The following is a 24,994-nucleotide window of genomic DNA, read 5'->3' on the forward strand; positions in this document are numbered from 1 at the left end:
TGATTTGAAGGATCTCTAATATAATTTATGTTAAGAGCTAAGCAAATTTTCATCTGTGCTTTAGCTAAATGCCTACGTTCTTATACTTGATATTTCATTCTCTGACGTTCAGCAGGTAGGAAGAGCAAAATATCAAGACTGAGTAACACTGTCAAGAGAATTTTGCTCTGAAGCTCCATTTTGAACTGCTTTACAATGTGTTATTACTGGCTGGAAAGAGACCATGAAATGCAAAACCCCCGTCTGGGCCACTTCCTTTTGACATAATGAAAAATTTGGTGTCATACTTCCTGTGAATCCAGTGAAAACATGTTTTCACCAAGGGTGCAAATTTTTCACAGTTATACTGTGTATTCGCTCAAACAATTAGCTCAGTTAATGGGTAATTCAAATCTGCTCACATGCCTTTCTGATTTCTGTGGGGAACAAACAGGAACAGACATGCAAAGATTTATCTTATTTTCAGCAGAAAAAGCAAATTCCATCACTTGTAATAATTATGAATTTGCTGCAAACTGGCCGAAGCATACATCAGGTGAACCAAAAGTTACTTAGATGACAAAACGTTAAGTTCTTCTTTTATCTGTATAAATTATACATATAAAAAGTAGAGCAAAGCGACCTGCAAATGTCTTATCAGCTGAAGACATTAGTTCTCTGCAGTGGAATTTTTAGAATTTAGTATGAAGGAAATGTCTGAGAATGGGATCTACATATTCCATACCTTTTTAAAGGAAAATCTAAATTTAAACTTTTTTTCCTTTGCTAACTTGGACTTTGCAATTGAGCAAGCGTGATCACATGGGCCCATTTTGTTTCATTAATGGCATTATCATTTTCTTCTTTGCTCTCTGTCCCAAGCATAGAGTGAGCAGATACTGATTCTTACCTTCCCAAGAAGAATGCTATATAAAAGGTAGAGCTGTTCAGATTGACAAACTGAAAAAGAAACATTTTCAAAGTGAAGCTGTTCTCCCACTCAGACTCAGTCCGAGGCTGCTCTGTGAGTAAAGAAAACAGAGTTTGAGAGGTTTAATCAGATTAGGAGTTTTACTACACTGAGGGACTGCAGGCACGTTTTAGAGCTGGCAAAGCTGCCTGCTGGTCTCAATTTATAAGATGACAGTAGAATTTGTATTAAAAAAAAATCCACAGCAAGCGGGCTTGTAAAAACTCTTACAAACCTCATCTGATGTTTTATAGCTGGCTATGCAAGATTACAGGCGATTATAAGAAATGGTTTGCCAGTTTGCTAGAGGTAACATGCACATTCAATTTCCTTCATTTGGACACAAAATAGACAATTCCTGGATTCTTCCATGTACTATAAACTGAGCTGCTCTTCTGTTGTTTTCATTTCTTCAGTCTACTACAATTAGATTAGCAGAATGCACACTAGTATGCAGCATGATATATTCTCAACTTGAAGCAGACTTCGCACAACTGAAACAAATGCTTTCTTCATGGTTCTTTTTAATTATTATTTCCATTGCTGTAGCATCAGGGAACCTCTACAGGCCTCAGGATAGCACTGTACTAGACACTATACTAACACAAATGCAATCCCTGCTCCAGAGAGCTCACACTCTAGGATTTAGACAAAATGCATTGAAACAGTTGGATAAATAAGGAAGGAGTGGGGAACGGAAGCCACAATATCCGGACCCTTGACTCCCATTCTGAGCAGTGCTCAAAACTAGATTTAAAACAGTCAACACTTGTTGTGCTATGTCTACACACCTCGCCCAGTCCTGCGAATGCTTGCCAGTACTGGGCATGGTATTTACCATTCTGAGTAGCCCCACAGACTTCAGTAGGAGTACTCGCAGTAATACACACTATGGGCCAGATTTTCCGAAGTGCTGAGTGCTCACAACACTAGCTGAAGCTGACAGAAGCTGTGGGTAGGCAACATCTCTGAAAATCAGGCCCTGTGGTAAACATATGCTTGGCTGAGTCCCTAGCATTTAAGATATTTAGGACAGGAATCGTGGGCCAGATCTTTAGCAGGTGTAAACTGTCATAGCTCCATGAGCTTCAACTGAGCGCCGACAGGTTACACAAATTAAGGATCTGGGCCCATTACCTTAATTTGTCTGTAAAGCACCATGCACAGTTATGTAAATAAAATAATAGTTCATACTGAAAATGGAGATTACCCTTTTCCTCTCCCAACTGCAGCATCTCAGATCAGAGCTTCATTCCTATAGTATCTAGGAATTAAAGCTCAGACAGGAATCAGGCTGGACATAGCTGGGAGAGGACGGGGAAGAGAGAGCAGTGTTCTTGTTAATAGGCAACAGTCAGGTTTGAAGGTGGGACTTGAAATTAAAGGTCGTATTGATAGATGGATATTTTGAAAAACTATAAACACAGGTATAAATGTGCTTAGAAACACAGTACAATATTTTAAAAACATGTATTATTTTAACCTAGGCAGCATTTTGTAAATGTGACAGGGATACTGATTCAGGGAGAAATCCTGCACCTAGTGAAGTCAATGGCTAAACTCCAGTTGGCTTCAATGGAGCTAGAATTTCATGCTCAATATTTAGAATGAAGCGAGAGTTGAGGTATAAACCAAAATCAATAAAATATTATTTCAGTTGTATATTTATCACCACTTACCTAGATTTGTCAGAAGAAGAGCAACTTTTTCATACAACTGCAACAAATAAGAAACAACTTCTGAAAAATGTGACCAGCACAGTTTAACATCATTAACGATATAGATCTGTTTTCTAGGATGAACAACAATTATTCCATTTTAAAACTGAAATTCTGATCCTCATTGTTTGGTAAAATTTGTTGGCATTGTGATAACAGTAATAATACTTAGCGCTTATGTGGTGCCTTTCATCCCTAGAAGCACTTTACAAAGGAGGAGAGTTATCATTATCCCCTTGTACAGATGTGGTGCAGAAAGCTTAAGTAATTTGTCCAAGGTCTGTTATGACAACTGGATCTACAAATTTACCCTTAATTGTCAATTTAACAAATACTGATGGGAAAAGGTTTAAAAGTGAGAGAGACAGACTGAACTTGTCCAAACAAAAAGGCCTACTGATATCACTGAAGGACTTTGGTAAGATCATACTTGGGAAACAAGAAAAGTGTGGAACCAAAAATCAGTGAACCAAAATTGGTGTGTCAGCTGGTGGACAAAATAATAAGAGGACAAGATATTCCACCCATCACTCCCCTTTTGAGATCCCCAAAGAAACTTTTTTGGGGGGGAACGCTGGCTACTGTGTTGCTGGCTGACTGAAAGACAAAGAGAAGGGGAAGGAGCAAGCTTCACCATCATGGCTGCCACCCCTTCCATCTCCTGGGATCTCAGGACCCAGTGTGACACCAATGGATCTTCTTCTTCCTAATCCTAAGAGATGTCCTGACCTGACCAGGCCAGAGAGAGAGAAGGACCCAGATGACATCACCTCCTCCACCGGCTTTGGCTAAATCCAACACTACCTGGGATGAAAGACTTTGTCAGACATTCACATCCATTCAGTGTGCCCTTTCCCTTCTCTAACTTATTTATTCTTTTCCTACACGTCTCCTTCTGCCTTCTGTTTGGTAAGGCTCTGGCTTAGCAAACCAAGACTATATATTTTGCAACACTACTGTAAGCCAGTGACCAGGAAGGCATCTAAATGCAATGCCTTAAACAGCCTGATGCTGGCATGAGTTTGCAGGTCTTGGAGTGGCTGATTAAAACTGTGTGCTGGGCCTGTTTTCTTCCAACATTGAGGCTGCACGTGAGAGTCAACACCAGAAACAGAGGTTCATTTTTTATCTTTGTTGTTCTTCTCTTTCCCCTTGTGCGTGTGTGTCTTGTTTTGCCTTCTAGGAAATGGGATCAGATTTTAACAACAGTAACAACAACAGCTCCCGCCATCTCAACTAACTTCTCTTTTCCCCAAAAGGGCAGTTACTAACATCTTTAAAACCAACTAACAGACTGTCAAACAAGGTTTTTCCCCCCCTTCTAAAGGCTCTACAGCTAAAGGGAACAAGGGATGTTGTTAAAGTGACAGCCTAACTTAACACTTTACATTTCAAATGCTTTAATAACTGTTTTTCTTCTTTTTCTGTATCTTTAGTAAAAGGATTTTTAATGGTGCATTTGACATGGTAGCAAGCAGGCTGACGTCTCTGTAAACCCAACCCTGTTTGTTTGACACTGTTTAATGTCGGACAGTGAGAGGGTCTTGTTAATACCTTTGACTCTTTGGGCCCTTTATTCCCTCTAAATTAATACAAGTCAGAAACCAGGTAATTGGCAGAGCCAGGAATAAAACCCAGGTTTCTTCATTCCCAGATCAATGCCATATTCATTGGACCATGTTCTCTCCTACACCTGAGAGGAATCACTAATTTTCACCTTGGAAATCTCTGACATTGAAACTGAAAAGTGTGTGGATTTTAATGAAAAGTTTAGCACTGTGTTCCATCTGTTAAAAGTCATTTAATTCTGCAAATGCAAGGGAAATTATGGAAAACTTAACAAGCAAATTAGCCCTAACAAAAACAGACCTTGTCTGTCTCTCTTTGGGAGAGAGACATAGGAGGTCAGAGAATATCACTGTTGCCAAATGCGTTTCTTTATTCAGAACCACTGATGTTCTTCTAAATCCTTATTGGCACTTGTCTATGATAGCAGGAATCATGGTCTCAAATTCCTCTGAAAGACTGCTAACTTATTTAATAGAGAAACTTTGACATGAGTTAGTATTTATGCAGGGGTGAACATACAACATACTATATAAATGCACAGAATTCATTTTTATTATAAAACTAAATCACTGTATCCATTTGTCTCAAATGGTATTACCCTTTCTACTGATCTGGGGCCAGATCCTGCATGGTGTTGAGTGTCCTCAATTCCTATAGACATTAATGGGAGTGGAGGGGACACAACACCTCTTCAAAGAGCTCAACATCTTCCAGGATTGGGCCCTTAGTTGCCAAAGTGCACCCATCCCTTTTTATACAATTCCTTTTACACAGTTCCTTTTTATACAATTTACTTTATAAACTGTTGCTGAGGTTTAGTGAGTTATACACAGGCTACGTATTAAACCAGCTGCTTAGGAATCCAAGTAATTTGACATTCTATCATAGCTATTAACAACATTTCTCCTGTAGAGCTTTCTGCCTTGTCTGAAATAAACAGTGGTGATCTGAATCCTTTTTTTTTTTTTTTTTTTAAATAATTGAAAGGTGGTCTCTTTCCAGCTTTAAAAGCACCTCCCTATGGAGAATATAAAAGTGCTAGAGGGCCGTGTGTTTGATTCCTTGCCAGGATCAGGGTGAGTGCCCATTTACAGATCTTCAATGACCTGCATGTCTGTGTGTGAATATTATGTTTTGTTGTTATTCCTCCTGGATCAGACAGTGTTTACGATTCTGTTAACGATGCTTGGAACGGTTTTTCTGCGACTACAGTTTATCACTACAAATCTCAAAGGGCTTCATTTAGGATCCCATTTTATTCAGTGTTCATATTTCTTTGGGTGATGTTATCGATATGAATGGGCTTTACTACCCAAGATGAAGCTTGTGATTGCTCTCAGTGCAGGCTGCATGATTAACTGGGAGACAGTCAGCTTGAATGTCATCGAATCTTGTCAAGATGAATGCATAACTATATTATCCATCCAGCTCTCAAAGCATCCAACCTAGAAGATGCTTGACCCAGAGCTTTCCCCTGATGCTTATAGCAGACAGGTTGTGAAAGTGTATTAGAGTCTTTGGTTGCAGTCCATGTTGTCTTACAGGGATTCCCAGACTGTTCTAAACATCTTTTTTCTCTTCTCACCTCAAGTTCTGTTTATATTAATCTCTCTTTGCTTGCCCCATGCGATTTTTCTTCATTTTTATGTGCTCATAGCTTGTATAGGACTTAACTGTCTGATCGCTCATGGGAGCCAGAAGCTGTTAGTATTTTAGAAGATCTCCATTAGTTGCCTATTGTAACCCACTACCTATTGTAACTCAGTGTGGAAAGCAAAATGTTAAGTTCAAAACCTCACCACCTCCTTAAAAGATGTTTCATAGTCATGCTTTAGTATACTTATGGGATTTCGTTTTCCCTGGTCCTCACCTTATTGTCCCGTTCACAGACAATATTTATTTCTTGTTAGTACCTGTAAGGTTTAAGAAGTTTTCTTGCAATACTCCACTTGATAAGTCAGAAAAAAAATCAACATGGAAATTATTCATGGCTTTTTCCATTATTTTAATTTTTGCCCCTTAACAGTAGAAGTCTTTGGGAGCTAGAAAGTGAAATCTACTTCTGTTCTGAGTTGTTTCATTGTTGTCTCAGTGCACAGATGTTTGGAAGTTTGGTGGTCAGTTCTTTGCTGACAGAGGTATACACTGACTTATGTTTATTCTTCATAATTCCTATCACATGATCTAGGCATACTTCCAAAAAAAAAATAAATAAAAGCCACAGACTTTAAATAAAATACATTAAAAAACTTTTACAAACAGAGTCCTCAAACCAACTTCCCAGCTCACTATTGGTCTCCATCCTATCCTTCTCCCTCCAATTTCTCCATCAACTCTCCCCTTTCTCTCCCTTGGGAAATGCATGGGAAACCAGACAAATCTTTCAGCTTGTCCTAAAGGGCACCAAATGCAGGCTTGAGTGTGAAAAGGAGGAGAAGTGAGTTCCTGTGGTGATGGCTTCTCACAGCCACTTTGCCTGTAAACCAGGGCTGTTAGTTTGAATATCTCAGATGACTGCAAATGCTTCAGTATCACATAGGAAGTGAAGTGGTCTCTCTAGTAGGCAGCATTTATACATGTATTGGTTAGAACTAACACCTTATACTTCACATGGAAACTAAGGGCTAGTCTATGCTTACCGGGGGGGGGGGGGGGGAAGGGATTGACACACGGCAATCAATGAAGACCGCAGATCGCTCTCCTGTCGACTCCTCTAATCCACCGGATCGCGAAGAGTAAGGGGAGTCAACGGCAGAGCGTCTCCTGTCGACATTGCATAGTATGGACCCCACGGTAAGTAGATCTAAGCTACGTCAACTTGAGTTACGCTATTCATGTAACTCAAATTGTGTAGCTTAGATCGACTTTTCCCGTCAGTGTAGCTCATGGAGCTAAGGAATAATAATCTTACAGCAAGAAACTCCACTTACTAAGTGGGGCAAGACATTCTGAATTAGCTGCAATTTTTGGATGGTTTGAAGATGTAGCTCTTTGTAAAGTGTTTGCAATAACACAACCTCGAGGTGGCAACAACATGGGTAACTGGCAACATGTGCATCTGAAGGAAAAGGATGCAACCTTTTTGCCAAGAGCAGGTGACAGAAAAACACATCTGACAATTGCTGCTACATAGAAGTTACATGAAGCACCTGGGAAACCAAAAGAACTCTCTCACCTTAGAGGATGGGTAAACTCGCCCTTTACCTACCCAACCCATTGTGATCTACCCCACTGGAACTTTAACCACCTAGGAACAGATGGCCTAGGAATCCCTTTATCCCAGGCCCAATCAGACTCACAAGCAAGACTCAATCCACCCTCCCAGAATTCTCACCTAGAATGCAGTGATTGGCATGCTTTTAGCATTAGAAGTAACTGATGGAACAATTCACAGCCACTCAATGTCAATCCCTCCCTGTGAAGTTTTCAATGCAGGTAAGTGCTCTCCTGTAGAAAGAGAGTCTGTATATATCTATCCCTAAGGGGAAAATTCTGCCGTGAGTAAGTGAGGAGCAAGTTTGGCCTCTATATTAAAAAAGAACACTGAACCATTTTGTTTAAAAAAGCATATTTAAAGACTTACTTGCAAATTGCAAATAAATAGAAGGAATATCGTGTAGAACAAATTTGAACCAACCAGGCTTGAATATGTCCCTTTAAAATTATATAATTTGTAGACTTTTTCAAACATGTATTGTACTTAAGTGAATTTTGAAGCCAATTACACAGGTATGGTAGGTACTAAGAGTCAAACCCAACAAGCATCCTCAGCTCCCATTAAAGTCAGTAGCAGTTGAGGGCATTCAGCAACATGCAGACTGGGGCACATATAGATCAAGTGCCTGTGTGCACTTTGCTTTAGATCCTAGCATGGGCGGTGGTGAACCTCACCCCCTACCTGCTGGAGGGCCGATCCCCAGGCCTCCCCGCCATGGCCGGAGGACCCCTGAGCTGCCCCCATGGCCAGAGGAGCCCTGAGTCACCCCAGCTGTGCCGTGACTCCCCTCCCAAGACCCCCAGCAGGAAAAGCAAAAGCTCTTCCCAAAGAACCTGAGCTTTTTATATGCGCCATGCAGGTTCCAGGGGGGCTGAGGAGGCGGTATCTGCTACTCAGCTTCCCAGGTTCATCAGTAATCTCTCTGGAGTTCAGAGAGATTGCTGATGAACTCAGGAAGCTGAGTAGCAGATACCACCTCCTCAGCCACCCTGGAACCTGCATGGTGCATAATAATAAGCAAAAACTTCTTCCGGTGGAAGCCCAGCCCATGCAAATCGCCAGAACAAACAACCCAGCATCCTGGCCTATTATACCCACTGCTTATGGATCCTGGTTATCTTTACTTACCACATTCAGTAGCATGATGATGCAAAAGTTGATGCACACTGCAGTCCCTGTAGTTGCAACCTGAGAGTTATTCCTGATTAAAGCCCACTTAAAGGCAGCAAAAGTGCTGACAGTCACAACACGGTAAATAACAATGCCAAAAACAGCAGCAATCACCACACAGATCTAAAGGGGGGAAAAACAGAAAAGCCTGAAATTCCTCACAATTGGAATTGATTTCTTCCTGACATTCTCAAGACTATAAAAATAAACCTATCTTAAAAAAACAAGTCCTGAAACATACATAATTTTTCACTGAGAGGGGTTTCATCTGGATTAATATCTGATTTCCTCTCCGTTTCCTATAATATAAAATACACTTGATATCTGATTAAAATCATGTCTACATTTAATCATTCTCTTGAAAAACACAACTATTTTCTGTTTTCCAGAGTTAGTGAATGGTTCTTGATTGCTAGCCCTGGAAATTAAAGCTTTGCCTTACTGACACTGAGTAAAATTCACCACTCTGGAGAGGGTCAGTACATGGCTTATGGACCACATAAGTCATACTTTGAATATGCAAAGTGGTACATAGGCTTTGTGCTGCCTCTTTGCCCGGGGGGGAATTTCACCCTGTGTTAAATACTACTCAGGAAGCAACAGAGAATTTCATCACACTACCTTAACAAGCTGCTTCACTGTACTATTTTGGAGGGATTATATTTAGGGATGGTAAATTCAATCTCTTTGATAATTTCATCCCTGGCATCTTTGATAATACTTAGAAAAGATGTCTGATGTAGAAAATTTTCCAGTTGAGCTGAGGTCACGAAGTCAGTTGTGACATATCATACAGAACAGTTGGGCATTAAACTGTCATGAACAACTTGTGTCCCATTTGAGCCAGTAACCTAGATCTCAAACATTTTGTTATTAGCATGGGTGACTCATCTTATCCAGTCTACATTATATACTATATCTTAGCTATGTTACCATGCAATTACATTTTCTTGAATAGAAACCAGTCAGGTTTGGTGTGTCCACATGCATTACTACAACCTGAATGCATTCGTAAAACCTGACAAAAATGTGATACATCATAGTTATTTAGGAAAAAACAATCAACGCCTCCCCCCACCCCAGAATTTCAAGCCATTTTCACATTCTTTTATTTACAGAATCGGTTTAACAGAGGTTGGCATAATCCATATGTAGAGAAACATGACAAGGAGAAGGTTAAAGTGTGTGTGAACACATAGGACCAGTTCATCTGATCCATTAAAGCTACTCTTTGCCACTCTGGAAGCATATAGCAGCCACAAAGTTACCCTACTAGTGAGCTAGAGGACGATTCCCTGTGGAGAAGGGGATTCCTAGGTGGTATAGAGTGGCCTTAGAAACTTCTATACCCACCCTTTCTCTTGACTCAGGTGTGGCTATCCCTATGCCCATATGCTCCTTACCTGTTGGAATGGATGGGCAGCCAGAGTAAAACACAGTAGTCCTGAGGCTGCTGTAATTTACACTAGGCACTAGCTTGAGGCTGGACAGCCCTGGTTTAGGGGACAGGGATGGACTTTCCAACACCTTCCCTTGGGGGCTCGGTATTTTGGCTTTAATGTTTAAAGAAGCGTTTGGTCAGTCATAAATATTTGAGAGAGAAAATCATTAGTTTGACAGTAAAACAAGGAGATAAATTATTCTCATGGTAAAAAAGTGATTAAAATTGTCTCCGCTCATTTTAAAAATTTGAGCGGAAACTCTTCTATTCTGCTAACTCTAAGCCACAAAGGTTCTGACAGGCATACAAATGTCACAGTTACAAAGGATCATTTCTGGCTTAGGGCTCCCAGTGTTAATTTCAGGATTTGTAAGTTTCTTTCAGGGAAGACTGTAACCACATAACAACAAATATGAAGAAATTTGTCTCATGTTCACAGATTCAGAAATTTAACAATATGAGCCATTTTAAAGCTGTTTTGGCTTCTTCAAGAATAACCCTCTAGGGTTGGATCAATCACCAATTACTCAAGTATGGTAAAGGCTTATATGCTGAATTCCATACTTTCTCCACATCATTAGTGATTTTATAGTCTTCTATTTCATCCCGTTAGTCGTCTCTTTTCCAACCTGAATAGTCCCAGTCTTTTTAATCTCTCCTTGTATGGAACCTGTTCCGTACCCTTAATCATTTTTGTTGCCCTTCTTGGTATGTTTTCCAATTCTAATATATCTTTTTTGGGACACGACGACCAGAATTGCACATAGTATTCAAGGTGTGGATTTATATTTATCATGGATTTATATAGTGGCATGACGATATTTTCTGTCTTATCATCTATCCCTTTCCTAATGGTTCCTAATGTTTGTTCTGTGAGCATTTTTGACTGCTGCTGCATATTGATTGGATATTTTCAGAGAATTATCCACAATGACTCCATGCCCTCTTTCTTGAGTGGTAACAACTAATTTAGACCCCCCTCATTTTGTATGTATGGTTGGGATTATGTTTTCCAGTGTGAACTAGTTTGCATTTATCAGCATTGAATTTCATCTGCCATTTTGTTGCCCAATCACCCAAGCTTTGTGAGATCCCTTTGTAACTCTTCGCAATCTACTTTGGACTTACTTGAGTAATTTTGTACCATCTGCAAACTTTGCCATCTCACTGTTTACCTCCTTTTTCAGATCATTTATGAATATGTGGAACAGCACTGGTCCCAATACAGATCCCTGGGGGACCCTGCTATTTACCTCTCTCCATTCTGAAAACTAACCATTTATTCCTTCCCTTTCTCATATCCCACAACGGCTTACTTTGCTTAAGAGCCTTTGGTATGGGACCTTGTCAAAGGTTTTCTGAAAGTCCAAGTACACTATATCCACTGGATCACCCTTGTCCATATGTTTGTTGAGCCCCTCAAAGAAGTGAGGCATGATTTCCTTTTACATGAGGCATGATTTCGTTTTATAAAAGCCACGTTGGCTCTTCTCCAACATATCATGTTCATCTATGTGTCTGATAATTCTGTTCTTTACTATAGTTTCAACCAGTTCGCCAGTCATCTGGTACAGAAGCTGATTTAAGTGTTAGGTTACATACCAGTTTGTAGTTCTGCAATTTCATATTTGAATTCCCTCTGAATACCATCTGGCCCTGATGACTTATTACTGTTTATCAATTTGTTCCAAAACCTCTTCTATCGATGCCTCAATCTGGACTGTTCCTCAGATTTGTCACCTAAAAAGAATGGCTCAGGTTTGGGAATCTCCCTCACATCCTTTGCTGTGAAGACCAATGCAAAAAAATCATATAGCTTCTCTGCAATGGCCTTGTCTTCCTTGAGTGTTCTTTTAGCACCTCGATTGTTCAGTGGTCCCACTGATTGTTTGGCAAACTTCCTGCTTCTGATGCAAAATTTATAGGGAAATCTAAGTTGGCACAACTAAATGCTACAGCATATCTGAAAGATTTTCATGTCATCCAATACATATATATAAAAAAATCACCTAAATATTCCCACACAGCCCCCACCTCTACCATCTTCCCTTAAATTACCCAGGATATCTCACTAACACTTTACTTTGGAAAACATCATAAAATTATCAATATAGCAATCTTTAAGTCATCACAACATTGATATTATTTTATTTCTGGATTTTAAATTGACTGCACAGGCTTACTTTTGATGTTAAGGAAATATCACTCACTGGGATCTAACCAGACAATATTTTAAGACAAGTATAATACTGATCTTCACCAGTAGGTGGAGTGATTAGAAAAAACTCTTATTTCAATGCACTAACATTTTGAGGAGCCTGCAGTGTGTTTATCATTGACACTACTGTTGGTAACAACAGAACGCATTTGACTTTGCAGGGGTAGCTTCAAAACCAAACTATATTAAGGCATCCAGATAGCAAAGTAAGTAGATTTTCAGGGTGGCAGTTGGAAGGTGGAGCGGGCGACAGCCCCATTAGCTTTGTGATTCAACCACTTCTCTTTATGGACGTGAATGAAGGTTCAGGCAGAACCTGGTGACGTTTGGGTTTACTGACACATATAGAACTGCCTTTATTTTAAGTTTTACAAAACATCCTTTTCTCTTATTTTAAGCTACTGTTTTTCAAGGATATTTCAGTTTTAAAAGGTTTCAGAGTAACAGCCGTGTTAGTTACTAACATGGCTGTTACTCTGAAACCTGTCATTATGCAAGGCACTGCATTTAGCCGTATGGAGTGGAAATCTATCAACTGCATGAAAAAACTTGTACAGATACAGACAGACATCATCTTCCTTTCCAAATGCAAACAGATGGACATTGTACCAAAAGGACTGAAGGTAAAAAATCCATTACAGTCTACATACCACACAGACTATGCTGACAGCTTGTGCCACACGCTCTCAAAGAAACTGCAGAACCACCTGATCAACATCCTCTACAGCAAACAGGGAAAGATAAAGAATGAGCTCTCAAAAATGGATACTCTCATAAAAAACAACCTTCCACACAAACTTCCTCATGGCTGGACTTTACTAAAACTAGACAAGCCATTTACAACACACACTTTGCTTCTCTACAAAAGAAAAAGGACACTAAACTTTCTAAACTACTACATGCCACAAGGGGCCACAGCAATGGTTCCCTCAACCCACCCAGCAATATTGTTAACCTATCCAACTATACTCTTAGCCCAGCAGAAGCAGCTGTCCTATCTCGGGGCCTCTCCTTCTGCCCCTCCACCCCCATGAACATGATATAGTTCTGTGGTGACCTAGAATCCTATTTTCGACGTCTCCGACTCAAGGAATATTTCCAACACACCTCTGAACAACATACTAATCCACAGAGACCTCCCTACCAACACTACAAAAAGAAGGATTCTAGGTGGACTCCTCCTGAAGGTCGAGACAGCAGACTGGACTTCTACATAGAGTGCTTCCGCCGACGTGCACGGGCTGAAATTGTGGAAAAGCAGCATCACTTGCCCCACAACCTCAGCCGTGCAGAACACAATGCCATCCACAGCCTCAGAAACAACTCTGACATCATAATCAAAAAGGCTGACAAAGGAGGTGCTGTTGTCATCATGAATAGGTAGGAATATGAACAAGAGGCTGCTCGGCAGCTCTCCAACACCACTTTCTACAAGCCATTACCCTCTGATCCCACTGAGAGTTACCAAAAGAAACTACAGCATTTGTTCAAGAAACTCCCTGAAAAAGCACAAGATCAAATCCGCACAGACACACCCCTGGAACCCCGACCTGGGATATTCTATCTACTACCCAAGATCCATAAACCTGGAAATCCTGGGCGCCCCATCATCTCAGGCATTGGCACCCTGACAGCAGGATTCTCTGGCTATGTAGACTCTCTCCTCAGGCCCTACGCTACCAACACTCCCAGCTACCTTTGAGACACCACTGACTTCCTGAGGAAACTACAATCCATCGGTGATCTTCCTGATAACACCATCCTGGCCACTATGGATGTAGAAGCCCTCTACACCAACATTACACACAAAGATGGACTACAAGCCGTCAAGAACACTATCCCCGATAATGTCACAGCTAACCTGGTGGCTGAACTTTGTGACTTTGTCCTTACCCATAACTATTTTACATTTGGGGACAATGTATACCTTCAAATCAGCAGCACTGCTATGGGTACCCGCATGGCCCCACAGTATGCCAACATTTTTATGGCTGACTTAGAACAACGCTTCCTCAGCTCTCGTCCCCTAATGCCCCTACTCTACTTGCGCTATATTGATGACATCTTCATCATCTGGACCCATGGAAAAGAAGCCCTTGAGGAATTCCACCATGATTTCAACAATTTCCATCCCACCATCAACCTCAGCCTGGTCCAGTCCACACAAGAGATCCACTTCCTGGACACTACAGTGCTAATAAACTATGGTCACATAAACACCACCCTATACCGGAAAACTACTGACCGCTATTCCTACTTACATGCCTCCAGCTTTCACCCTGACCATACCACACGATCCATTGTCTACAGCCAAGCTCTACGATACAACCGCATTTACTCCAACCCCTCAGACAGAGACAAACACCTACAAGATCTCTATCGAGCATTCTTACAACTACAATACCCACCTGCGGAAGTGAAGAAACAGACTGATAGAGCCAGAAGAGTTCCCAGAAGTCACCTACTACAGGACAGGCCTAACAAAGAAAATAACAGAACGCCACTAGCCGTCACCTTCAGCCCCCAACTAAAACCCCTCCAAAGCATTATCAAGGATCTACAACCTATCCTGAAGGATGACCCAACACTCTCACAAATCTTGGGAGACAGGCCAGTCCTTGCCTACAGACAGCCCGCAACCTGAAGCGAATACTCACCAGCAACCATATACCACACGACAGAACCACTAACCCAGGAACCTATCCTTGCAACAAAGCCCGTTGCCAACTGTGCCCACATATCTATTCAGGGGACACCATCACAGGGCCTAATCACATCAGCCACACTATCAGAGGCTCGTTCACCTGCACATCCACCAATGTGATATATGCCATCATGTGCCAGCAATGCCCCTCTGCCATGTACATTGGCCAAACTGGACAGTCTCTACGTAAAAGAATAAATGGACACAAATCAGACGTCAAGAATTATAACATTAGTCTCTAAGGTGCCACAAGTACTCCTTTTCAGTTTTAAAAATCCATGTATTTCTAACCCAGTGGAAGCCTGTGCTATTCAAACAACAACAACAAAAAATCAATTTTGAAAATAATTCTTGGCTTGTTTCTAAGATTAACAAGGTGGGGGAAGGGAGGCTAAAATAATACAGTCCAGAATTTGTTTTGCCAAAGCCAAATAGTACTTGAATATCCAGGCTTCCAAGTTCTGACTTAAATCTAAATCTCATGATTTTTCAAGTGATCTCTGACTTTAGCAAAAGAAGTGTCATCATCCCAAATGATAATTTCAAGGACTTTTCACGAAGGTAAAGCATAAGCACTCTGTTTAAAACAGAGAAAAAGGCAATTTGGAAGATAGATACATTCAGGCTGGCTTTAGATTGTGAGATATTTGATTAAGTGTTTAGCATTTGAAGTTAACATTAGCTGAAGTTTAAAAGACCCCTCATAGCTCAAAAAGGTTATATACATACTTCACCCTGTGTACAAATGAATTTGCACTGATTATCAATAGTGAAGAAGGCAGAAAACAGCTGGTGACACAAATCCTAAAAAACACTGCTCATTTTGATGGGAATTAGTGCAACTTGGCTCAGAAAGAGGGCAGCAAACAGGGTTCTTGTATATTTTTATTTTTAATTCAAGTGTTGCAATCTGAAAATAAGATCAGTTGCAGGTAGAAAGATTCTGAATTTAAAGATAATATTGTGTCTAATCTATTATGAAAAGGTGGTGACAGCCAGCCTTCACTACAAAGTCCTCGGTTAGCCTTTATAACTTTGTATTGGAAAGCTGATTTAGCTTAACGATTGACAGATGTATTTTGGAAGCAAAGGAGAATATTTCCTCAAAGGTTTTTCTTTAAAATCACCAGTGGATCTGATTTTCAAGTTGTCACACAGGAAAATTCCCTTTGACTTCAGGGATTTGAACCTCAGTTTTTACAACAACAGAACTCTCACTGAAGTCAGTGAGATGCTGCATGAATAAGGATCGAGCAAAACTTGGGTGAGGACTTTGAGATATGCCCTGTTTTTATTTATTTATTGTAAGCCAGTAACTAAATCATTGTGAATGAGTCCACATTTTCATTCTAAGCCAGTTCCCTGCATATGTCCCTGGCTGGAGGCTTGCTGGATACCACACAGATTCTGATCCCAGTTCTACCAGTGTAAATCCATAGTAACTCTCCTGAAGTCAGTGGAGCTATTCCAGATTAACAATGCTGATTAGCATGAATTAAAACAAATCCTGTTTTATGTTTTTAAAACAGGGGTATTTTTTACTGAAAGATTGTGTGACAGTGGGTGTGTATGTCAATTGATGAATTCCCTTTTGTTTTATGAATAGCATTTATGATTGTAACCTTCATTGTGGTTTAGAACCTTGATGTTGTGGCAGGAACAGTGTGTGTCTGGGAAACTGCAACAGGACCACCAAGGGGCCTCAACACTGAATAGTTCTATCCTGGTTGCTATTGGCAGAGCCACTGATTTTTAACAACTCTCTGCCAGCAATGCCACACATGGTTGGAGCATGGAAAATCTCAGTGGAAGAACAGAAACAGAAAAAAGGCACTAGAAATTGCTTTTGAAAGTGAAATGCTCTTTAGAAAGGGGAATCATTCCAACAGTAGAATGAGAAGACACACACATCTGGAGAAAGGGAAACAGAAGCCTTCCCCTATGGACACTGACCAAAACCCAAAGGGCTCTCAAAAGTGATGAGGACTCGGGGAGGGAGCGGGGAGAGGAGTTGTGTTCAGGAGTTTGTTGTTTTGCCTAGATCTGTACTCTCCTCTGCTAAGAGTAAAGTGTGCATATTTAAGAAGTTCCTTTGCAAAGCTGGTGTTCCTTACTTTATCTGCTATGAATCCCCAAAGAGTAAAATTATAAACTGGAGTGCTCATGGAGGTACAATTTGGGGCGGTGAAAGTGGGGCATGCATAACCTGCTGCTGAGGGACAGCACTGGTTTCAGGGCTAAGGGCAATTGGATGTGGAGTCCCACATCCTCAGATAGGGGACCAGGCAGGGAGTCAGCACCCGAGGAGTGTGCCTGAGAAGCCAAAAATAGAAACAATGTCTTGGCTCTGTGCAGACCCAGCTGGCTAGAAGCACATGGGATCCAAAGGTTGTGTTCAGTACAGCAGACTGGTAACCATCCACAAGGGGACCGGGCAGCTCAACTCTGGCTGTAACAGACAGTACAATCTTTAAACCAGAGTATAAACTATAATTCCACCTTCTGCATTCAGACAAACCAAATTATCTGTTTTGCAAAATTACTACTCTGTTTGCCATTTTTAAACTAAACTTTTCCTTCTTGTAACCGGAAAGGAAATTAATGTTCTCAAACCATAAAAAATATTCCAGATGCAGAAACAATAAGTCTGCTGCATTTATCTGCAAATGCTTGATAAGGCTCTGGTTTTCCAGATATGGGATTCATCCGTTCTTTCTTGGAGTACTTTGCTTCAAACTGGGGACGTATTTCTTCCTAAAAAAGAGAGGAACAATTTTTACATACAATACAGGTAGGCAACGTCAAACTTCAGATCACTTTTTTCATAAAATTATTTCTAGTAATACTTCAGTGATGTTAAGCACCAGACACTTAAATCAGGAAATCAGTTGGGAAATCAGCAGCTCTTAATGAGGAAAACAGATCACTGTAAAAAAAGGCATCTAACTTCACAGAATTACATACATAAAATTTAACAAACTCCCCAGTTAGTTACTATCAGAAACAAGAGTGTTTGAAAATGTATATCTGTAAATAATATTGTTTCAAAGATGACACCAGGAAATTTTCTAGGATTTTGATAGTAGACAGTAGCAATTCGGCAAAGCAGGAATAAAATTGAACTTAATCCTGTTTCCAAGCTCACTTGTAAATAAAACTGCTTGCTAGATACTTGTGTACCCTCCGAGTTTTAGCAAGAGGTTCCTCACTGTTTGAAAAAGTATCTTGCACCTCATTATAACTGATTTATCTCTGAATGTGGAGAAAGTTAGATAAAGGGCAGTATTTAAAGCTGTTCCTATTTGCAGAATTCATTCACCCCTTACTCAGGCAACATTCTCTTTGGCCCTCATTTCCAGCTGCATTAAGTGGCTGCCGCCAGCCCCCTTGCTCTTGCTCTCCCAGCTGTGCCCTCTCTTGTGGATAGGGAATTCTGATAGGATGCTGCTATCCCCCTGTAGGCTGTAGTCTGACATCATCACTCCTTTAAGTGACAGTGGAAGACAGGCACAGCAAAACAAAACAAAACACAAACCAGCCCTCCAGGTTGTCTCTGTCCTGGGAGAGAATTAGGACAGGTTTGTACTTGCAATGGTGCAGCTCTGCCGCTGCAGTGAAGACTTTGCTATGCCCATGGAAGAGCTTCTCCTGTTAGTGTAGCTAATCCACCTCCACAAGAGGCAGTAGCTATGATGACAGGAGAAGCCCTCCTGCTGACCCAGCGCTGTCTACACCGGTGGCTAGGTTGGTATAATTGCATCGTTCATGGGAGTGGACTTTTCACACCTCTGGTCAATGTAGTTATGCTGATGTAAGTTTATAGTGTAGACCTGGCCTTAGCCTCTCAAAGATCCTTTGGGGGAAGAGGGCGGTCCTAACTGAAATAGACACAAAACAACACAGATGCCCCCTCCCAGCAAGGAGGCTACAAAATAGGAGAATACCCCTGTTCCCCTTCCCAGCCTCCAAGCCCCCTGCTCAGCTCCCCCTAGCCTCCTGACTCTCTTGTCTCCCTTCTCTGCCCCCTCTTCCAGCCCCAGCCAGTTGGGGAGGCCCGGGAAGGCAGGGGTTGGAGAGCAAATGTGCCCCCACTCACCCAGCAGCGATGGCTCCTGTCTTGCGTCCTTGCAACCTGCTTCATGCACCAGGTCACAATGCCACTCACTCAGATTTGGCCTGGCTGCTCCACTGATATCCATAATGCTAGGTAAATCCCAATCCCAAATCCAGGCTGGTTAAACTGTAAAGGGGCTGCATGCGTAAGAAGCGCGCAAATAACTAATACTGGGGCACCAGAGCTCATGGAAAGGCAGTTTGAATGCTCATAATTGTTACAAGGTTTTGTTAGTTTCTTTAAGTGTCTTTTCAATGAGAGGAATCCACCCCTGTTGGGTTTGAATCTGGACCCTTCAAATCAAAATTCAGCACTTCAGCCTCTTGAACTTTTCTGTGCTCCTAATCAGTGTGGGCTTCTAACCAGTAGGAGGCAAGCCTAGGGTTGCCAATGCTGACTGAAGCTATTCTGGGAGATTTTTTCCCCCCAAAATGATGTAATGTCATTTGCTTAAAATAGCCTATTAAAATCTCCTGGATTGCTTTCCATAGTCATTGGGAGATCGATGCTGATTCCAGGAGACTCCAGGCCAATCCTGGAGGGTTGGCAACCTAGGCAAGACCAATACAGCTTAGTCCTAATTAGCATCTTAAGTCTTAACAGCACCAGTTGAAGCCACTCTCACTATTACAGGTGACCTTTCACTGGCACACTTCAGCAGATTCAGGACCTAACTATCCCCTAGACCAGTGGTGGGCAACCTGTGGGCCATCAGGGTAATCTGATTGCAGGCCCCGAGACATTTTGTTGACGTTGACCATTCGCAGGCATGGCCCCCCACAGCTCCCATTGGCCAGGAACAGCGAACTGCGGCCACTGGGAGCTGCAGGCGGCGGTGCCTGCGGACCGTCAACGTCAGCAAAATGTCTCAAAGCCTGCAATCGGATTACCCTGATGGGCCGCATATGGCTCGCAGGCTGCCCACCACTGCTCTAGACACATTGATAACAGTCCCAAAGCAATCCTGGGATTGGTCTGACAGCATGTGTGCAATGCCAGTGAAGCCTCCTGCTGCATAGGAGTCTGTTTTAAGTTCTTTAGCAGCCCCTTTATACTCTGGGATTCCACAGGGACTCTCCACTTGGCCCAAAGCAGCCATTTGTTTTCCTTTGTGTTTTTCACTCATTTCCCTCACCACCAATGTTAAAGAAAACCCATCTTGCCAGCAAATAAGCAAATGTAACATTATGTGGCCTCTTCCCAAAGAGACAAATTCCGTCCCTAGGCTGAGAAGTCTGGTTCTGTGCTGGGAAAATCTACAGTGACCCTGGGGAAGGAATTCTTTCCCATAGGCAGCAGATTAGCAGTCAAGCCACTGTGACCATTACTGCAGCCTAATGACTATTGTAGCCCTCCCACAACGGCAGTGAACCCCTTGTGGAGGAAAGGAACATAGCTCCGCCTGCCATTCTCTGACTCTGCCCACAAAAGAATCCTACATGCCTGGGAGCAAGGAAACTCAGAGCAGCAATGCTCCAGGCCATGCAGGGGTTCCAAATCCACCTTGCAAGTTCCTAGCATCCTGCCCTTTCCCTGTATAGTTCCATTGCCATCAAAGCCCTCCATGCCTGTGTGGCAGCCACAGCAGAAGGGAGGTTGTGGCTATTTTTCACCTCCCCAGCCTCCTATCCTAGTGGATTTTCCTTCACTGGGCATTGGGTGAATTTAGCTGCTTCACTGCAAGCCTTCTGGGCAATAATATTGTTATCCATTTCAGTGTCTGTATGGCACTGTGTTTTACACCTACTGTGATGTGAAAACAAAGACCAGCCAGACTTTTGGGAGCTGTGAAAACCTTTTGAGGTTCCTCATCAGTATTCTTAGCAGCTATCCAAAGCAACACCTTAGGAAGCTCATCTTGATGTTGATGGTTGATGTATAGTTATTCAAGGGCAGGCAGGAAGGTCAACCTGTTGCATTTTTAAAAATCTGAATGTCTATGGACTAAAAAGAAAAAAGAAAAGGAGTACTTGTGGCACCTTAGAGACTAACCAGTTTATTTGAGCATGAGCTTTCGTGAGCTACAGCTCACTTCATCGGATGCATAGCATATCGTGGAAACTGCAGAAGACATTATATACACACAGAGACCATGAAACAAAACTTCCTCCCACCCCACTGTCCTGCTGCTAACAGCTTATCTAAAGTGATTAGATAAGCTGTTAGCAGCAGGACAGTGGGGTGGGAGGAAGTTTTGTTTCATGGTCTCTGTGTGTATATAATGTCTTCTGCAGTTTCCACGATATGCTATGCATCCGATGAAGTGAGCTGTAGCTCACGAAAGCTCATGCTCAAATAAACTGGTTAGTCTCTAAGGTGCCACAAGTACTCCTTTTCTTTTTTCTTTTTACGAATACAGACTAACACGGCTGTTACTCTGAAACCTATGGACTAAAAAGTAATTGCTTTAAAAAAATTAAATCATGCTGAAAGATTCTTTTAGTGTGATTGTTGCTAGTTCTACCACAATGGAGGCCAGATCCTTTTCGAACCTACATTGCCATAAACCCAGAGAATGCCCCAAAACTTCCATGAAGTTAGTTTGTATTTACATTGGTGAAAAATGAGAGCACAATTTGGCCTGCAGCAAGTTTCTTCACAGCTCTAGATGAAGCATCTTGGGAGAAAATGCTCATCCTTACAGAAAGATAAATTATAAGGTTTATTTTATAGCTTTTGATGTGAAAGAGAAATTGATAATAAAACTAAGGGAAAAATTGGCTGCTGATTTTTAACCAGAATCTTTTCTACCCAAGATTAAAGTAGTAAATTATCGACAAACCTCTTCTTCTTCCCAGTCTATCAAGTCCCAGTCATAAGCAATTACTGCTCGTCTTCTTTTCCAAAACTCCAGGAAAACAGTTGCTGGAGCACATAGAAAAAAGAAATCACAAGATCGTTTTCAAATGAAGAAAATATGCTAACTACTAGCATTATTGTTGAATTAAGCTGTTCCATAATTTTCGTTTGTTTGCATAAATGGACTTCTTTGACAGCAAATCTTTCTGATGATCAAAGCTGCATTCACAAGGTATTTCTTTCTACTTTGGCTTGTGTCAGACATGGTTGAAGCTTTGGTGATTTCATTTAGTGCTAATTGAACATGTTTAATTTGCAATCAAATGAGTTACAGATTGAAAAGAATTAAATGGCTTCTGTGAGTCATCTTAGCTAAATTTAGATAGACCAATGGGAAAGACAAAGGTTTCTTGGGAACAATGTAGATCAAAAAGGTAGCTTGCCTTATCAGAAGACTATTTAAAATACACAGGAATCAGTATCCAGAGGAAGCAAAGAAGTTTCTAATCAGATTCCAGTGCACATGCAATTCAGTACAGAGCTGCTGAGGAAACTGGAACTGGTGCCTTGCCTTTCTAATCCAAGGCATTGCCTTTAAAATACAGGAACAGATGTTTCTGGCATTGATAACTGAGTTAATTTTTTTCAAATGAACCACAATTACCTAACTCACTGGAGTATAACATAAGTACAGCACTCACTGCACTACAGTAGTCGGAAAAGTGGTTGTGCTTGCCACCGTGTTTTATATTGGCAGGAAAGATCGGGAAGTATTTAGTCAATTGATCATAATCCATGTCTTGGAGAATCAAACTGGCATTGTTTATAAACACATTATTTATTTACACTTAAGCCCACTAAAATCCATGGGAGTTGTTCACTGGCTTCAGTGGGCTTTGGATCTGGCCCTTAATGGTCATCAGAGGTGCCAGATTGACAGCCCTGGAAATGGAAAACCTTTGTTTATTCACAGACCAGGGCAGGAATGCTCCCAGCAGTGACTGTGCAAGCCTCCCCAACAACAGCCTGACAATGTGCCCCAAGTCTTGTCCTAGAGGGATCACCTTAGCACACAAGAATGCAGTTCATTCTCTATGCTGATTCAGTCCTTAGCCTGCCTACTGCCAACAAGAATGTCAATTATTATGGTGGTTTTTGTGATGCACACAGGTGATAGTTTTGTTTCCTAGTAACTGGATTCAGAGCATCAACTCATTTCATACAGGCTAGAAATCAGCCCTCAGAGAGTAATGACATTTAGTTACTACCATGTCAGCTTGGATTCTCTCTCTCCCCCATCGCCCCTCTCTACACTTTCAGGCTCAGTAGCAAAGTACAGTGAGAATGACTACTGTCCTCACATCTCCTTCCTTCAAAAGCACACTGTATTAGGAATGTTGTGAGATTTTCTGTCCAATTTTCTGAACTTTTGAGACTAATCCAAGATGAATCAAATTGTTTTCCCTTCTAATTTTTAAAGTACACAGTGGGGGAATAAATCCACAATTAGTATCTCTGCCTATAAGAAAAGGAGTACTTGTGGCACCTTAGAGACTAACCAATTTATTTGAGCATAAGCTTTTGTGAGCTCGTAGCTCGTAGCTCACGAAAGCTTATGCTCAAATAAATTGGTTAGTCTCTAAGGTGCCACAAGTACTCCTTTTCTTTTTGCGAATACAGACTAACACGGCTGCTACTCTGAAATCTCTCTCTGCCTATGGCTCTTGAAGTTTGTTTCTGGTACTATTTTTCATTTATACAGTATTCACTACTATGATCTCCAATATTCTATTTCCTTTTATTGTATTACACTCTTTTTCTACTGAGGTCAGTAGCCCTTCTTTCCCCCATTGACTATTATATCATATGTTGTTGATAGCTAATCTTACTGCATTTCTGTAATACTGAGAGCTTCTAAAAGTATCAAATTGTGAAATCCCCCTGCTTCCTTTCTAGTCAGATCATCTCTAATATCCTTTGTCATGTATTCAGCATTCATTTCTGCACAAGACAGTATAACATCATTCTAGAGAGACAAGGTGGGTGAGGTAATATCTTTTATTGGACCAATTTCTGTTGGTGAGACAAGCTTTCAAGGTTACACAGAGCTTCCACAGACCTGCAGAAGAGCTCTGTGTGAGCTCAACAGCTTGTCTTTCTCACCAACAGAAGTTGGTCCAATAAAAGATATCACCTCACCCACCTTGTTTCTTTCATATCGTGGAACCAACACAGCTATGACAACACGGCATATAACATTATTTCATCATACTTGCCATACTTCTGTTAGGATATTTCAAAATGTACATTTATCCCATATGCTCAAACAAAATTATTGGAAAGCTCTGAAGTTCAGAACTTACAGACATACTTTAGTATAGTTCTGCTACACTACTGTTTGCCCTCCTTTCAATCTGTCTTGAGATTCAACCTAACAGCAACCTTCTACAAAACACTCTCCTAGACAGGACTTCCCTGAGCACTTTCAGTCTAACTTGTGACCTTTTATAGTTCTGAGGCTGGCTTCCTCTAGTGGTTAATTACCTATTGTTCATCTCTCTTTTCTTACCCTACTTTATTTCAGAGCATTGATGAATACTCTAATTTCTTCTAACCTTCCTGAATACACTACTTTCTCCTGGATTTATATTAAAGAACCTCCTCAGATTCTGCCCCCTTTGAGAGCAGAAGAAGGAGAATGTTTTTTGTTCCGAGGAGTATATTGGCATTTCTTATCGCTAATAAGAATACTAAATACTTCCACTAGTTTCTGTTTTTTAAACTTTGCATTTCAGCAACTGTTCCAGTGTTAATTCCTTTATCAGAGAACACAAGCTTCCGTGTAGTCAAGAAGGCACTATAATTAGAATTTTTCTAGTGTCTCTTAGCCTCCTGAAAAAACCTGTGGAGAAAGGAAGAGGTAGGCATATAAATTAAAGTCATTCAGGTGCTTCTCTGGTGAAGGATTCATAATGACTGCCTCTGGATAACAGCGCCGGTTGAAGAATGACACAATTTTGGTGTTGAGCGTCAAACAAAGCTGAACAACAAAATCATTGTAATATTCTCCCCCTCCATCTCAAATTTCATTTAAA

General features: G+C 41.2%; 1 protein-coding gene across 1 annotated transcript in view; it reads right to left on the minus strand.

Moving 5' to 3' along the window:
- ANO4 (anoctamin 4) overlaps positions 1–24,994 on the minus strand; it is a 282,834-nt gene that overhangs the window by 40,910 nt on the left and 216,930 nt on the right. The window contains exons 15-19 of the mRNA XM_074941819.1: positions 21,883–21,965; positions 17,600–17,740; positions 8,582–8,746; positions 2,629–2,665; positions 890–1,001 (exon numbers count right to left, since the gene is read on the minus strand). Coding sequence (XP_074797920.1) covers positions 890–1,001; positions 2,629–2,665; positions 8,582–8,746; positions 17,600–17,740; positions 21,883–21,965 — 538 coding nt within the window. The remainder of the gene's footprint in view (positions 1–889; positions 1,002–2,628; positions 2,666–8,581; positions 8,747–17,599; positions 17,741–21,882; positions 21,966–24,994) is intronic.

This window comes from Natator depressus, chromosome 1 (assembly GCF_965152275.1).
Source record: "Natator depressus isolate rNatDep1 chromosome 1, rNatDep2.hap1, whole genome shotgun sequence".
Lineage (NCBI taxonomy): Eukaryota > Metazoa > Chordata > Testudines > Cheloniidae > Natator > Natator depressus.